The sequence below is a fragment of the Camarhynchus parvulus genome, chromosome 2 (genome assembly GCF_901933205.1).
Source record: "Camarhynchus parvulus chromosome 2, STF_HiC, whole genome shotgun sequence".
In the NCBI taxonomy this organism is placed as follows: Eukaryota; Metazoa; Chordata; class Aves; order Passeriformes; family Thraupidae; genus Camarhynchus; species Camarhynchus parvulus.
The window spans coordinates 247,216-264,058 of record NC_044572.1 but is presented as its reverse complement, the minus strand read 5'-3'; the positions used below and the strand labels follow the sequence as shown (position 1 = coordinate 264,058).

At 58.4% G+C, this 16,843-nt stretch overlaps 1 protein-coding gene across 2 annotated transcripts in view; it reads left to right on the top strand.

Moving 5' to 3' along the window:
* Positions 1–362: 362 nt before the first annotated feature.
* The window catches only part of AGAP3 (ArfGAP with GTPase domain, ankyrin repeat and PH domain 3), a 117,996-nt gene continuing 101,515 nt past the window's right edge, over positions 363–16,843 (top strand). For both annotated transcript variants that reach the window (XM_030943302.1, XM_030943304.1), the window contains exon 1: positions 363–761. In XM_030943302.1, the coding sequence (XP_030799162.1) occupies positions 482–761 (280 nt within the window). In that variant the 5' untranslated portion in view covers positions 363–481. The remainder of the gene's footprint in view (positions 762–16,843) is intronic.

Here is a 16,843-nt window from a genome sequence, read left to right as displayed (position 1 = left end):
AGCGTGGGCACGGGCAGCAGCACAACAGCGATGTGCGGGATGGCCGCGGTGGGATGCTGAGGGACGGCAGCCGGGACTGTTACCCGGCCGGGGGCCGGGCAGGGGGCAGTGCCCACCACCGTGGTGCCGGGCGGGCAGGGCCGGCGGCGGAGCGGGCAGGACCGGCACCGACAGCGCTCCGCTCCCGGTTCCCGCTCCCCCCGCTCCCGGTCCCAGCTCCCCCCGCTCCCCTCCGGCTGCCCGTGCCCCTATCCCCCCCCCGGTGCCGCTCCGCTCCCCGCTCTGCCCAGCCCGTTCCCCGCCCGCCGCGGGGCCGGTCCCGCTGACGCGGGCGGGGCGGGGCGGGGCGGGGCGGGGCGGAGCGGCGGGGAGGCGGGCGGGGGGCGGCGGCGGAGCCCGGGGACCCGCGGACGGACGCGGCTGCGGCCATGCAGCGGCTGCCCGGAGCGCCGCGCCGCTGACCGGCCGTGCCGCCGCCGCGATGAACTTCCCGGGCGGCGCCGGGCAGAGCCCCGGGCAGCAGCAGAGCCTGGCGGCGCCGGGCGGGCCGGTGCCGGTGCCCGTGCCCGGGCCCTCGGGGCCGCAGCCCGGCGGGCCGCCCCCGCCGCAGTTCGGGCTCTCCAACTCGGCCGCGATCCGCGCCGAAATCGGGCGCTTCGAGTCCGTGCACCCCAATATCTACGCGATCTACGACCTCATCGAGCGCGTGGAGGACCTGGCGCTGCAGAGCCAGATCCGCGAGCACGTCATCTCCATCGAGGGTGAGCACCGGGCACCGAGCGGTCACCGGAACGGGCACCGAGCGGCCCGCCCGCGCCGCCGCCTTTGTCCCCGCCGCCGCTGCACCTGCGCCCGCTGCCGCCCGCGGGGCCCGGCGGAGCCCGGCCCGGCCCGGCCCGGCCCTGCCCGCGGCACCGGGATCGCGCCGGGCCCTGCGGCGGCGGGGCCGGGGGCGCGGGGGGCCGGGCGCGGCCTGCGCGGGCCGGGGCTCACGGGCACGGCGGGGCTGCGGGGGCCGAGCGGCAGGCGGGCAGCGAGCGGAGGGGACACGCTCGTCAGCCGCCCCGCCCCGGCCCCGGCCCCGCTCCGGCCCCGCAGCGATGGTGGTCGCGGCCGGGCCTGCGCAGGGCCGGGGACTCCGCCCGCGGCCTCTGCCGGGAGCGGCGGGCGGGGGCGGGCGCTGGTCCGGCTGCAGGCGGGGGGGCTTGTGCTCGGCGTCGACGGGAACGGATCCGCCGGAGCCCGTTAACATTAGAAATGCAGAACACTGCAGCCCGGGAGCCGGCAGCGAGGGGAGGGACGGAGCCGAGCGACTGCAGAGGAGCTCAGGAAATGCAATGGAGCCGAGGGGCTGCGATGGAGCTGGGGGACAGGGATGGAGCCGGCGGGCTGTGATGGAGCCGAGGGGCTGGGATGGAGCTGACGGACAGGGATGGAGCCGAGGGGCTGCGATGGAATTGGGGGAAAGGGATGGAGCCGAGGGGCTGCGATGGAGCCGAGGGGCTGGGATGGAATTGGGGGACAAGGATGGAGCCAAGGGGCTGGGATGGAATTGGGGGATAGGGATGGAGCCGAGGGGCTGCGATGGAGCTGACGGACAGGGATGGAGCTGGGGGGTGGCCGTGGGTGAGAGTCCGTGGTGCAGCCGATGGGCTGGGATGAAGGGGGCTGGGATGGAGCTGCAGGCCGGGGTGGGCGAGTGGCTGCGGTGGAGCCGAGGGGAGGGGAAGGCTGATCGGGCTGTGCTCAGGCCCACCGTGGGCCGGCAGGCTGCTGCAGCCCCCCAGCCCAAGGGTCCCTCTGCCCTCCGGTTCCTGCAGCTGGCCCGCAGCAGGGAAGGCAGGGCCCCGGGTGCCTTTGGGCTGCGTGAGGAGCCCCGGTCCAGCTCGGTGCGGCCGTTTCCCTGCTCTGGGTTTTGTTGTCCCAGCTTGGTGGCAGTGTGCTCAGCTCCGTTCCTGCTGCCTCATGCCAGGAATGTCACTGCAGGGGCACAGGAGGTGCTTTTGGGCAGTGGTGGCCCCACTATAGGGGTGCTGGCCGCCATGGTGATGCTGCATGTGAGCAGCAGCCTGGCTGCTTCTGCAGAGGCCTGCATCCCACTGTGGTCCCTTTGGGTTTCTGTGGGAAGGAGAAAAGGAAGATGGCCTATAAGAAGAGTCAGGCCTGTAAGAAGAAAGGTTGCATGGATTGAGGGAACGTAAATACCAGAATTTGTTTTATTGGCCTCGTGGTGCAAGGACAAAGGACACTCAGTGGGGTTAAGACAGGAAGGATGTAAAACCCTGTGCTGAGGCTGGAGGGGCCTTTCCACATGTGTGGAGGTCTTCAGCCGCAGAAAGCTGCTGGGCTGGGGGAATTGGAGGAGAAGAGCAGAGGGACTCAGGCTGGATGGAGATGGGTGCAGTGCAGGGCTGGCGCAGGCCGTGGCAGTGGCTCTGTCCGATACGTGGGAGTCTCACCAGTCCAGCTGGGAGAGTCACGGTGGGCACGTGGGGGGGGACTGTGCTGTGCCCGTTCCCATGGGGCTCCTGCAGCTCTCCCTGCTCTGTGCCTCTGATGACAGCTGTGGTGGGAGCCCTGAGGTCACTGGTGACATGATCTTACCGTGTGTGAGGTTCCTGCGCTGTGGGACAGAGGAGCTGCCAGCTGGGACACGGCGGGGCTGTGCCCGGGGTGCTGCCAGGGTCACCCCTGTGGGCAGAGCCCTCCCGGGCACCGTGCCCCTGGCCCTGTGCCCCTGCAGGGACGCAGAGCCCCCCCGGGTGCTGGGTGTGTGTCCGTCCCGCGCCCCCAGCCCTGGAGCGGGTGCTGGGCGCGGGTGGGAGGCGCGCGTCTCTTAGCAACTCCTCTGCTGCGTGGTTCCTCTGCTGCTGGGAAGGTGTGAACGCACACACCGGCCTCCTGCCTGCCTGCTGTGAGGTGCTCAGGGCTCCCCAAAACACCTGCGTCCCCCAGAAGGAGGGCTGAGGGGTGCCCTGCTCGCCTGTGCCCGCTGGGCTCACCTGTGTCCAGGGCTGTGGCATGGATGGTGCCAGAGGCTGCATGTCCTCGGGGGCTTTGCCTGCTCAAGCCACAGCCCCGTCCTGTCTCTTCTGAACCTTCCCTGTGGATTTGTAGTAGGAATCCCACAGATTTCCTTGTCTGGGCTGCATTCCTTTAATACCTGCCAGGCACTGGGATGAGTCCTGATCCTGGTGAAATGTGTGCTGTGTTTACACAGTTACCTGTGACCCATTACCAGGTGCGTGTGAGTGAATTAACAGGGGTTAATTAACAGCTGGAAGAGCCTTGCTGGAGATGTTACCTTTCCGTGGAGTGCCTTGGTTTGGAAGGGAATTTCCTTTTAAACTGCAGGTTTGGGGCTTGATACAGAAATGTCTGAAAGAGGGTTTTGTTTGTTGATGTTCCTGATCTGAAGATCAGAGTTGGTGACTGGAACAATGGTTTGTGGTCTGAAAATCCATGACGGAAGTTGCCAGTGAAACCCCAAATTCAATTTCCTAAAACTTGAGCACTGGGTCTTGCAAGACTTGCTCGTGTCCTCCTGCCAGATTCCTTTCCTGTAGGTAATTCCTTCATTTTTGAAGGGGAAAGGTGGAAGGCAGTACTGTGCAGCAGCGGGGCAGGGGGTCCAAGCTGCCCACCCTGGGCCAGGGCCACCAGTGTCCCTGCAGGGGTGTCACCACAAGGGTGCCAGCAGTGGAGCCGGGGGCGTTGGCAGAGCTGTACAGAGCTGGGGGATGGAGGGGGGATCTGTGGCAGTGTGGCTCTGCCAGGGAGGGGCTGGGGTGGGTGTTGGGGGGCTGCTGCAGCCGGAGCCCTGCCAGCCCCCAGGCCTGGGGAACAGCCTTTCTTGAGAAGTTTGCAGCCCACGATGGGGTGAGAGCCAGCTGTGCCTGCTCATGGGTCGGCATCGGCGGTGCCACCGTGGGAAGAGAGGGAAATTTGCTCTGTTTTGGTCTCCTCCTGGAGCTGGAGCTTTGCTGGGAGGCAGTGGGGGCTGAGGGGCACTGGGGCTGGGGAGATGGCGGGTTGGGCTGCTCGCCAGCATCAGCTGCATCACAGGCAGGACCTGGAGTCTTTTGGTAGTTTCTAACCACCAAATTTGGACAGATTTTCAGGAGGCTTGCAAAAAGCGATTCCCTCATCCCAGGCTGCTTCCCTTGCCAAATTGTGGAGACTGCTGCAAGCTGCTGAGTTCTAGAAAAGATTTCATATCTGCATAAAGCAAAACCATACCAACCTGGGGCTGGTGCAGCCCTGCTCGCAGTAAATGTGGCCTCCAACGTCGTGACTCTGGGACAGGCTGCAGACAGAACCGTGTTAATAGAGTTTGTAATTAGAGCAGTAATTGCACAGTGCTCAATTTCTTTCCTAGAAGTGAACTTGGAGCAGTGACCAGAGCGTGGGTTTGAGGAGCACGAGCGATGTCTCTGCTGTGGGGGTTACCTGAGGGAATGCAGGACAGGCTGCAGCAGCATGGGGCTGCAGGAGCCAGCACAGACCCATGGACAGCTGGGAGAGACAGCACCAGCAAGGTGGAATAGCCAAAGATCATGATGTGGGACCAAAGATGTGGTTACACAGAGGTTTTCTGGGGGTGTAACGTGGTGAAGGCAGGAGGGAGAGTTAGAAGGGAGATAAGAAGTAGGTGAGATTCCCTCCACAGAGCTTTTGCCAGATGATGAGAATTTTCTTCTGACGTTTGTGGTTGTGCACATGCCTTGCAGCCCACCTAAAGCTCAGCTCTCTGGGAAAGCTTGGAGAAGGTTTGAGCCGTGGCGAGGACTTGGTGTCCAGGGAGCAGCACCAGGAATCTCTCTGTAGTCACCTTTACCTGGAGCACATGTATTTAACCTTAATTGTCCTTCCTCGCCTCTCCCACCTGCCTCTAGAGCCGTGTGGGTTCCTCTCTGCAGTTTAAGAAGCAGGGTTAGTTTGGGCAAGCTCCCCTCTACAGTTTGCAGCTGTTGCTGCTCTGGCAGAGGCTCGGGATGAGGGAAGCCCTGCAGAACGTCTGTGGTGCCTGGGAGCAGCCTGGATGTCCATGAGCTCCACATCTGCCTCGCTCCAGGGCCTGGCTGTTGGCTGGACCATTGGGTCACTTGGTGTAAATAGCCCATCCCAGGATTTTAGCCTTAAAAAACAAGGCCTTTGGCTGAGGCCTCTTGGAGGAACAGACCTGGGCCTCTTCCTCAGGAGTTTATTCCATCATAACCTTTCTTGCTGTCAGTAAGTGCTGTGACTTTTCCAGCTGGCATCTCCAACATCCTGGGTATTTTCTGCATTTCCCTCTTAGAAAGGACTGCTTTGACACTTTAGGCATTTTCCTGTTTAAAGCCACTTGCGCCAGTTACTGAGGCCACTTTGCTGCCTCTGTTTCTCATGAATTAAATTGGCTGAACTTCATCATTCTGTTCAGTTCCAGTACAAGTCTTCCAGCTCCATACTCCATCCTTTCCCAACATCTTTTGAAAGTGGCTCCTGATGTGCTGATTCACAGAGCAGACTGAGCCGGAGCTGCCACTGCTGCAGGATCTCTTCCTGGAGGAAGATGAGGACCCTCCTCGCTGGGGGAGCCCCACACTGCCAGGCTGCACTCAGGGCTCACCATGTCTTGGCTCTGCTGAATCAGCCTCGAGTAAATTACACCCTTTGGGAAGGAGAGCGTTCTGCTTAGCCAGCTTTTTCCTGCTAATTCCATGACCTCTGCAGAAAACTGCCCTGTTTGTGTCTGCCTATGAGTTCCCCAGGGCTGGGAAACCACAGGCCATGGTGCTGGGGTGCCGTGGGGGGAGCTGCAGACTCCAAAGCCATGGGCACATCCCTGCTCCAGGGCCAGAGCTGGGCATTCTGGGCAGCTGGGTACCTCGTGCTGCATTACCCTGCACGCAGGTAATGACCACTCTCACACTGGGGTCTCCAGATTTGCTGGAAGTTAAGTGCAAAGGTGGTTAAAAGAGCACAAAATGAGAGGTTGGCAAATCACAGAACCAGAGAATGGTTTGGGTTACAGACCATCTTGTTCCACCCCTGCCATGGCCAGGGACACCATCCACTAGACCAGGTTGCCCCAAACTCCATCCAGTCTGGCCTTGAACACTTCCAGGGATGGGGCAGGCACTGCTTCTGTGGGCAGCTTGTGCCAGGGCTTCCTCACAAGGAAAAATGCCTTCCCAGTATCCCATCTAACCCTGCCTTCTTGTCTGTGAGAAGCCATTCCCCCTTGTCCTGTCACTCTTACCCCAAGTCTCTCTGCAGTTCTTCTGGAGCCTCTTTAGGCCCTGGAAGGAGCTCTAAGGTCTCCCTGGAGCCTTCTCTTCTCCAGATGAACATCCCAGGTGAACATCTCCCGGTGCACATCCCAGCCTGGCTCTGGGGCAGAGGGGCTCCAGCTCTCGGAGCAGCTCCTGTTCTGGCCCTGCACTCTGTGTTTGGGTGAGGGGTGCTGTGGTCTCAGGGCCAGCTTCCAGGAGAGGCTCCAAGGGCACTGGGAAAGGCTTCCTGGGCTGCCTTACCTTCCTGCTGGCAAGGGAGAGCCCTGGCTCCTCCACCACTGCCTGTGTCCTGGCCTGGCTGAGGTCCTTGGCAGGGCTGGCCCTGCTCAGCATCTCGTGGTGCCAGTGCCTGGCATGAGCAGCCCAAGCTAAAGGATCTGCCTGGAAGGAGTCCTGGAGCAGATTCTGGTGCAATGGGAGACATTGGGCCTCCAGGAGTGATGGGCAAGAACCGAAGCACAGCTGAAGGAGCCTTTAGCATGCTTGAACAAATACATCCTCTGTTTTTACTGACTTTTGTGCACCCAAGTCATCTGGAGACATCTTTGCCAGGTGCAGCTCTCACCTCTCTGAGCTTACAGATGGAGAATCTGGTGTTGGGAAAGAATCAGAAAAGGCCATTCCTTGATGCCCTGATTGATAGGAGTTGGGAGAGGTGGTGGAAGTGTAGCAGGAAGGCTGGAGGATGGTCCTGATGGCTGGGAGCTGAGCAGCATGGAGTTCCAGGCGCTGTGCTGGGGGACGTGAAGGTTCCTGGTGCTCTGGGGCAAGAACTCAGTACTGTGGCTAAAGAGGAGAATTGGGATGTGAAGGGGAAGAACAGGATTTGGAGGTGGGGTCAGGAGAGAATTAGGAATCTCTGTGGCTGCAGTTTCAGTTCCCTTGATCCAATACAAGTGTGGTTGCTACGGGCAGGGACAGTGCAGCCCTTCCCACTTGGCAGCTCCTCCTACCCCTCGCTGTGATCGGGAGCTCCTCTGGCAGGAGCCAGGCTGGCGTTGGTTTGGTTCAGTCAGCTCTCAGCTGCTGGTGCTGTGAGCACGAGGAGGGGGCAGCGCGCTCGGGTCTGGGGGAGGCAGCAGGCCTGGCTTGCGCTGGTCTGAGCTGGGTGACAGTGGTGGCACAGCTCCCTGTGCCAGTCTGACCGTGGCAGCAGCTGCAGCAGTACCTGGGGAGGAGCTGGCAGCTGCTGCCTGTGCCAGGGGCACGCTCTGTGTCTTTGGCCAGGCGCTGGCCGGTGTCCCTGTGCTCGCTGTGGGTCGGGGTGATGCCCGTGCTGGTGGCTCTGCCTTCCCAACACAACCATTGTGGGAAGTCCTGATGTAACTCTTGTCTCAGCGTAAGCCCCCGATGTCTCAGGAGTTTCACAGCCTCGTGCACAGAGCCTTTTCCAGTTTGGGGATGCTCTGCACTGGCTGCTGCTCCTGTCAGTGATGTCCTGCTGCCCTGGCTTCTGTCAGTGATGTCCTGCTGCCCTGGGCCCCTGTCATTGATGTCCTGCTGCCCTGGGCCCCTGTCATTGATGTCCTGCTGCCCTGGCCCCTGTCAGTTTGCTGGTGCTATCTGTGCAGACCTGGGCTGTCAGTATCTGGTGGCTGTCATTGATGTCCTGCGTGGCTCTGTCAGTATGTCCTGCTGCCCTGGGCCCTGTCAGTGATGTCCTGCTGCCCTGGCCCCTGTCATTGATGTCCTGCTGCCCTGGCCCCTGTCAGTGATGTCCTGCTGCCCTGGGCCCCTGTCAGCCATGTCCTGCTGTCCTGGGCTCTGTCAGTGATGTCCTGCTGCCCTGGGCCCCTGTCAGCCATGTCCTGCTGTCCTGGCCCCTGTCAGTGATGTCCTGCTGCCCTGGGCCCTGTCAGTGATGTCCTGCTGCCCTGGGCCCCTGTCATTGATGTCCTGCTGTCCTGGGCCCTGTCATTGATGTCCTGCTGCCCTGGGCCCCTGTCATTGATGTCCTGCTGTCCTGGGCCCTGTCATTGATGTCCTGCTGCCCTGGGCTCTGTCAGTGATGTCCTGCTGTCCTGGGCCCTGTCAGTGATGTCCTGCTGCCCTGGGCCCTGTCATTGATGTCCTGCTGCCCTGGGCCCTGTCAGTGATGTCCTGCTGTCCTGGGCCCCTGTCAGTGATGTCCTGCTGCCCTGGCTCCTGTCATTGATGTCCTGCTGCCCTGGGCTCTGTCAGTGATGTCCTGCTGCCCTGGGCCCTGTCAGTGATGTCCTGCTGTCCTGGGCTCTGTCAGTGATGTCCTGCTGCCCTGGCCCCTGTCAGTGATGTCCTGCTGCCCTGGGCCCTGTCAGCCATGTCCTGCTGCCCTGGGCTCTGTCAGTGATGTCCTGCTGCCCTGGGCCCTGTCAGTGCTGTCCTGCTGCCCTGGGCCCTGTCAGTGCTGTCCTGCTGCCCTGGCCCCTGTCAGTGATGTCCTGCTGCCCTGGGCCCTGTCAGCCATGTCCTGCTGCCCTGGGCCCCTGTCAGTGATGTCCTGCTGTCCTGGGCTCTGTCAGTGATGTCCTGCTGCCCTGGGCCCCTGTCATTGATGTCCTGCTGTCCTGGGCTCTGTCAGTGATGTCCTGCTGCCCTGGCCCCTGTCAGTGATGTCCTGCTGCCCTGGGCCCTGTCAGTGATGTCCTGCTGCCCTGGGCCCTGTCAGCCATGTCCTGCTGCCCTGGGCTCTGTCAGTGATGTCCTGCTGCCCTGGGCCCTGTCATTGATGTCCTGCTGCCCTGGGCCCTGTCAGTGATGTCCTGCTGCCCTGGTTCCTGTCATTGATGTCCTGCTGCCCTGGGCCCTGTCAGCCATGTCCTGCTGCCCTGGGCCCCTGTCATTGATGTCCTGCTGCCCTGGGCTCTGTCAGTGATGTCCTGCTGCCCTGGGCCCTGTCAGTGATGTCCTGCTGCCCTGGTTCCTGTCATTGATGTCCTGCTGCCCTGGGCCCTGTCAGTGATGTCCTGCTGCCCTGGTTCCTGTCATTGATGTCCTGCTGCCCTGGGCCCCTGTCAGTGATGTCCTGCTGCCCTGGGCCCTGTCAGCCATGTCCTGCTGCCCTGGCCCCTGTCAGTGATGTCCTGCTGCCCTGGGCCCCTGTCAGTGATGTCCTGCTGCCCTGGCCCCTGTCAGTGATGTCCTGCTGCCCTGGGCCCCTGTCAGCGATGTCCTGCTGCCCTGGGCCCTGTCAGTGATGTCCTGCTGACCTGAGCCCTGTCAGTGATGTCCTGCTGCCCTGGGCCCCTGTCAGTGATGTCCTGCTGCCCTGGTCCCTGTCAGCGATGTCCTGCTGTCCTGGGCTCTGTCAGTGGTGTCCTGCTGCCCTGGGCCCCTGTCAGAATGGGGCCAGCAGTGCCCCTGTCCCCAGAGCTGCCTCTGCCCTGGCTCTGGGGAGAGCCCTCGGGTGCTCCTGCTCTGCTTGGGCTGGAGCTGCCGGGCCCTGCCTGGGGGTACCTGGTGGGTGCAGTGACACTGGGGCAGCTTTGTGCAGCTGACTGTGACTCGTTCAGCTGCCATTCGCTTTCAGGAGCTTTCCCAAAGCTCCTGAGAGAGCAGCACCACTTTCTGCATAGACCCCTTCCAGTGCTGGGCGCTGCTGGGCTCTCACCTCCTCTGGAGCCCCACTGAGATGGGAATGTAAGGCATGGCTGCATTCAGGCTGGTTGTTCTGAGCTAGTCATAGGGCTTGCTTAATTTGGGTGGCCAAATTAGATCTAGATGATGTCTGATCTGGTCCCAAACTGTGTTTCCAGCTGGGCTGACATGGCATGGTCCTGTGCTGGGGAATACTGGGTCTTGTGGTGCCTGTGGCAGCGGGGTCCAGTCTTGGGGCTAAAATCCCCTCATGGCTGGCATGGATGTGGGGGTTGTGGGCAGCACCACATGGTCTGGAGGAGCAGCTGTGGGCTGAAGGGCTGGCACAGAAGCCTGGCTGCTGGGAATTGAGGGATGCAAGAGCTGCCCCAGCCTGTGATCAGAGCTCCACAACTTGATGGGCGTCTTGGCAGTACCATGATGCTCTTATTGCATCCCTCCCTGTCGGGAGGAGGCCTTTTCTCCTTGTGATCCCACCTTCCTGCTTTGGCATTGGATTCTTTTTTAAAATTGTTCTCCAAGGCTTCCTGCAAGTCGTTATCTCGACGTGCAGCAGCTGCAGGGCTGGGTATCCATGCCTGTTGTGTTCCTGCCAGCAGTGCCCTTCATGGAAGAGGCACCTGTCCTCTCACTCCTGCTGCCTCCCGCAGCTCTGGGCAGCACTGGGAGCACAGATCCCGTGCGTGCCTATTCAGGTGGATTTCCTGAAGTGATGTAGTGAGTGCAAGAAGTCTCCTGGGGCAGGAAAGGTAAAAATGAAGATAATTTTAGCTGCCTCCCGACTGGAAGGAGGTTTATGTGAGACCTGTTGTATGCCTGCTCACCTCTCCTGCTTCAGTGACTTTCAGACCTGCTGTCCAATTACAGCCAGACCCGGCTGCTGCTGCTGAATTCCCACAAATCCTGGGGAATAGATTTCCAGACAGAGCAGAGCACCCCAGCTCATGGCATGCAAGAGGGAGAGGGCAGTTTGCATCTGTCCAGGGTGTGTGGCTGCATCTCCACTCTGTAAGCCCTGGCTGAGTCACTGGGGAATTCCTGCCCGGGGTCATGTGTGAGATCTGGTTCTGGCCATGTGATCTGTGTGATGAAATCCTCTGCAGCCTCGGGGCTCTGTGCCACGCTCCCAGCTGCTGTCCTGCTGGTGCTGTTGCTGCAGGGTGGGAGCTGCTGATCTGGGTTGCCATGTGGCCAGCGTGGCTGTGGCCCTGGCTCCTGCAGTGGGCTCGGCGCTCGCTGGCTCCTGCTCCTGGTTTTGGGCAGCTTTGGGTATTTACCCCAGCAGTGAGTCCTGTGGGAGGGAGAGGGGGTCTGGCCTTCCCTTTGAACAGGGCACTTGAGTGACAAGACACGGGGGAATTCAGCTTCCCATGCACAGAGGCAGGGTTAGATGGGATATTGGGCAGAAATTTTTCCTTGTTGGAGTGGGGAGGCCTTGGCACAGGTTGCTTAAAACAGTTATGGCTGTCCCATCCCCGGCAGTGCCCAAGGCCAGGTTGGATGGGGCTTGGAGCACCCTGGGATAGGGGAACATGTTCCTGCTCATGGCAAGGGGTGGCCGAGGCCAGTGCTGCTCCTGGTGGGAGGTGGGTGCTGCAGGGCTGGTGGCACCATGGCCCTTCTGCTCAAGGGTGGTTCAGTGGGAGAAGCTGCTCCTGCTCCTGGTTTTTCACTGCAGTGACCCTTGGAGCCTCACCTGGTCCAGTCCTGTGTAGGGAGCACAGGACAGGGCCAGCTTTGCCGTGGAGGGCTTGGAGCTGATTTAAAAGTGAGAGGCAGGTGCTGATGAGCATGTAGGGGGGCTGTGTCAGGACATGGAGCTTCCAGGTCATCCACCTCAGCTGGGGTCATTTGGGTGTTCCTGGTGGGCACAGAGCTTGGGGGAGCTTCGAGGAGCTCTTTAAAGGAGGAGAATAAAGCTATTTCAGGTGGTTTACATAGAGCTTTTCCAGCATGAAGCACAAACAGGAGGAAGCAGGGAGGTGTTTGCTGTAATTCAGCATCTGGGAAGTGGAGCTTCTGCCAGGGTTTGGGAGGGAGACAGTGGAGGCAGGATGGTTGTTATGGAATGAGGCGTTTGGGAGGGGGAAGACGCAGCTCGCGCTTGACGTGACAGAGGAGGAGGGCCCGGAGGGGGATTCAGAGGGAGCTGAAGAGGGAGGGTAGGGAGGTAATTCCAGCAGCAGCAGTGCTGTGGCTGAATAGGGATGAGGCAGGGTTTTATGGGTTATAGGCACTTCTTGGGAAAAGAAGCAGTAGTGGTCATTGCAGAGTGGACACTGTGAGCCTTTGTCTGCGTGGCCTGGGGACAAGGAGGTTTCAGGGACTGGAGCTTGTGTGATAAGAAGTGAGGAGAAGGAAAGGAGAATCCATGAACTCTGACTGTCTGAGTCATGTCCTCAAGCCCCAGACAGGGTCTGAGTGACGTCCCTGGTCCCTGTGCAGCAAGGGCTTGGGGGGAGTGGGACAAAGCTGGGATTAGCAGCAGCTCTCTTTAATCATGTGGACCTTGGGCTTGTGGGTGCACACTTGGAATGCTAGAGGGGAAAAGAAGCTGAGACTTCATTTTGGACAGGAGACAGTCCAGGAATAGAAAAGCAGAACTATGAATCATCACACAGAGCTGAGGGATGGCGTTAAATTAAAGGCTGGCTGGAGGAAGCGTGGAAGGAGAAGGGAAGGTGCTATGGGCAGAGCCATGTGAGACACCCAAAAAACAGCATCACTGGAGGTGGAGAGTGAGCATGGTCTGTCTGAGGCTGGGGAAAGAAGCTGTAGAGAACCAGGAGGAGAACAAAGAGGATAAAAAGGTTGCTGGGGACAAGGTGTTGTGGTCAGTTTGGTTCCTGAGAGAGGAGCCTCAGGGTCCAGAAGAGCCCAGAATCTGCAGGTGAGGCAGGAACAACGTTGTGCAGTCCCCTGGTGAGACAGAAAAGGGCAGTGGGAGGTGGGGATGTCTGTCCTCCAGGGAAATGAAGGCGTGTCAGTGACATCTGACACCTTCCCAGGAGACTGGGGAGAATTCAGAGAGAGGTGGGTTTGGTGGATGGACTGCTGGGTGGGTGAGGAATGGCACAGATGGCCGTGTCCAAAGGGTTATGGTCAGTGGCCAAATGGAAACCAGTAATGAGCACTGTCCATGTCCATACTGGGACCAGTAGTGGTTCATGTCTTTATTAATGACACAGAGTGGCACTGAGTGCACCCTCGGTGTGATCACAGGTGACACCAAGCCGAGGGGTGCGGGTGAGAGGCTGGAGGACAGGATGGCATCCAGAGGGACACTGACAGGGGAGTGGGCCCATGGGATCTTCATAAAGTGCAGCAAGGCCAGGTGCAAGGTCCTGCACCTGCTTCTGGCCAATCAGCTGTGCCAGTACAGGCTGGGGCACCTTCCACTGCCCCAGGGTGCTCCCAGCCCCATCCAGCCTGGCCTTGGACACTGCCAGGGATGGAGCAGCCAGAGCTGCTCTGGGCACCCTGTGCCAGGGCCTCACCACCCCCACAGGGAAAAATGTAATCCTAGTATTTAGTCTAAATCTCCTCTTGTAGTTTACAACTATCACCCCTTGGTCTGTCGCCATCTGCCCGTGTAAAACATCCGAAATTGCATTTTTTACTGGAAGTTTTGGTGAGTTATTTGGGTCTGGCTATGCTGGCCTCCTCTTTGCTCGTAGTCGTGGAAACTAACACAAAGAGGCTTAAACCTCCCCTGTCCTCAACGTCATTGCTCAGTGTCCTCTCTCTCCTGTGGAACAGCCAAGCTTTCCTGTGTGCTTATGTTGGTCCCTGATGTGCCTGGGATTTGCCTCCAGTTTTTGCTGCTTGTCACTGGTCACCTCTCACTCCCTGTGTGGCTGCTCTGGGCTCAGACTAGTGTGCTGCTGCCACTCCTTTATAGTTATCCTTATTAATCTGACCTAATTTCCAGTTTCCCTGTGCATGCCTTCCCATGCCAAGCCCGGTATGGAGCTTGGGTGAGCCAAGTTGATCTCCTACCACACTGGTTTCTTCTGCACTGGGATGATTTCTGTGTGTGCCATCACTGCTGCTTCAGGGGCCCAACAGCTTTTTGTAATCCTTTTTTGTTTTTTTCTTTTTCCTTTTTCCTTGTGGATTTGCTTCCAGTAAGATCTTGCCTATGGAGTCTGGTAACCATAGAATTCCGGAATGGTTTGGGTTGAAAGGGACCTTAAAGCTCATCCAGTTCCACCCCCTGCCCTGGCCAAGGACACTGTGCACTAGACCAGGCTGCTCCAAGTCCCTTCAGCCTGGCCTGGAGCATTTCCAGAGGTGGGGAGTCCACAGCCTCTCTGGGCAATACCTGCCTTGGTGGAGTCTCTGCCGTTTTTGCAGTTTTTGCCGTCCTTCCTCCCACCGACTGTAGGAACTTGTGGGCAGTCTTTCCTGCCCTGCTCCTGCCATCAGCTTCCCTCAGAGGGGCAGCTGAAGGGTGCTCTGGTGAACCTGGAAATTGAGTTGGGGAGAGTCAAAGAGAAAATCGGGGACAAAATGACTCACGGGGCCTGGTACGAGTGAGAAACGGGCATGGGAGGAGGTGCCCAGCCCCTCTGCAGGTCTGGGAGGGGGTTTTTGGGGAGGGGATTGCACAAGGTGTTTGGGGAGCTCTGGTGGTGAGAGGTGAGGGAGGAGACCGAGATACTGCTCTTGGAGGAGAAAATGCCTAAATGTGTGTTGGGCTTAGTCAGGTGGTTTGCAGGCTCTATGGGGTTTGATTTCAGACACAAACTTTGGTACTGGAGTGTCTGTTCTGTTACTGGCCATGTATCATGAACTGATAGATGGTACTGCCATCCCCCTGTTCAGTTTGACAGCTTTGCCATCCAGGTTGGGAAGTACTTTTCCTTTGGAAAGGTCTTGGATCCCCATTCCTGGAGTCTTCACACCCTCCTGGGGCAGCAACTGAAGGGAACCCAAGCACTGCTTCTTCAGTCAGTTGTTCCAGTCATTAATTCCTCCAGCTGATGCTAGTTCCCGTTTAATTCCCATTTTACATTCATCTGTTTTAAAGTTCATTTTCTCACTTGTTTCTTTAGATTAGACTAAATAAAACTTTGTTACCTGAACATTGTTCCCTGAGAAGTTTACTGTTACTACATCATCAATTATCTCTTGATGTTCTTTTTGGGAAGTAAATTGCATAGCTCTCATTAAAAGTCTCTTCATGAGTTCATTTTGTGTGGTCTTCAAAGAATTTTTATGGCTCTTCCTTATCCAGTGTTCTTAAAATGAAAATCATCAGATTACAGGCAGTGTGCTCGCACTTGACCCAGCCACAGTTGGATGAACTGTAAACCCAGTTCCTTTCTCAGCTGGCTGCTGTTTTTTATGGAATCCCAGAGTTTGGGTTGGGAGGAGCCATAAAGGTCATGTGTGGCCTGTGTGCATTAGAGCTCTGTTGTCCGGCGTGTCCATCTGCTGCTTCCTGATGGGCTGATGTGGATCCACACTGGTGGTTCCTGGTCTCCCAGTCATTTCTCCTGGATTGGAAACAGCCCCAAAAGGACATGGTCTGTGCTTTGGGGCTGGGGGATCTGAGTGTCCTGGCATTCCTGGCATTTGCCATTTCACCTCTCTTAGGGCTGGCATGGTAAAAGTGTTTGCCCAGTTGTCTGAAGCTTCCCAACAGCACTGGTAAGGCTCCAGGAGTCCTCTTACTGTTGACCTGGATCTCTGGCTCTTCTGAGCCCGGTCCTGCTGTGTTTATTGTAAATGACTTTGCAAAGTGATGGTTTGTAGAGGGAGTGTTGTATGGGAATGGGTTACATGATCATGGAAACATGGGCGGAGTTGTTAGTGTCATGGAACCATGGATCACTTTGGGCTGCAAGGACCTTCAAGGCTGTCCAGTCAAACCCTGAGCAGCAACACCTGGAGGGGTGCAGTCAGCTGTAACATGAATTGGTGTCTGAGAACATGCAGTTCCATTGACTGCATCCCCTTCCCAGAGACTGGTGTCAATGGGGGCTTGGGGGCTCCCCTTCCTGGGGACTGGAGTCACTGGGACAGCAAGGGGGGTTGGGGGGCTCCCTTCCCACAGGCTGTGGTGTCAGAAGGGGCTGCTGGGGGGTATGAGGTCACTTTGCTCTCTTCCAGCCTTTCCTGAACATCTCTGTTGTTTCAATATTTATTAAAAACTCGCATGAGCAGGAGTGTGAGCTCACTCTTCCTCGCTCTTCCTTGCACCGTTGTATTCAGGTTGATTGTGACTTTAATTTAAAGTTATGTTTTTTGATGCCATCTTTAAAACTGTTTCTGCTGGTGGTTTTGCCATTCTCCATGTGCCTGTGTTTGCCCTTGCCCGTGGTGTGAGGCCCAGCAGAGCCCTGTCCCTGCCCTGCTCTGGGGAGCAGCCGTGCCTCCCGTGCAGGTCTGCGCTCACACAGCCGCTTCCTGCTGCTCTCAGCATTGTTACACACTCCTTTTCCTGAAGCCTTCAGCTTCCTACACCCTTTCTGATGCTTCCTGCGTCCGAGATCTTATTGACATCTGTTTCCTCCTCTTTCTTCCTACTTTTCACCCTTTTTTGGGCAGTTTGGATGTCAGTTGCCTCCAGGAGGATTCAGGAGTTTCAGCCTAGTTGTTGTCCTGGTGTTTTTATGAAGTGTTGGCATTTGGACTGTCTGATCAATTATTATGGAAGTGTAAAAACGCAAACCACAGCGAAAGCCCCGAACTGGGGCTTAGGTCCTGGAATGGCTTAGGTTGGAAGGGACCTTACCTCCCCTTCCATTCTGCCCCCTTGCCATGGTCAGGGACTCTTTCCACTAGACCAGATTGCTCCAAGCTGTGTCCAACCTGGTCTTGGAGACTTCCAGGGATGGTTCAGGCACAGCTGCTCTGGGAGCACCCAGGTTGCCCTGCTTTCCTCTCCAGGTGTCTCCAGGGTCCTGCTGCTGCTCCCACATTGTCCCTGGCTTCCACTGTGCCCATGGCTGTGTCTGGTGGGCTCCTCACAGCGCTGGCCC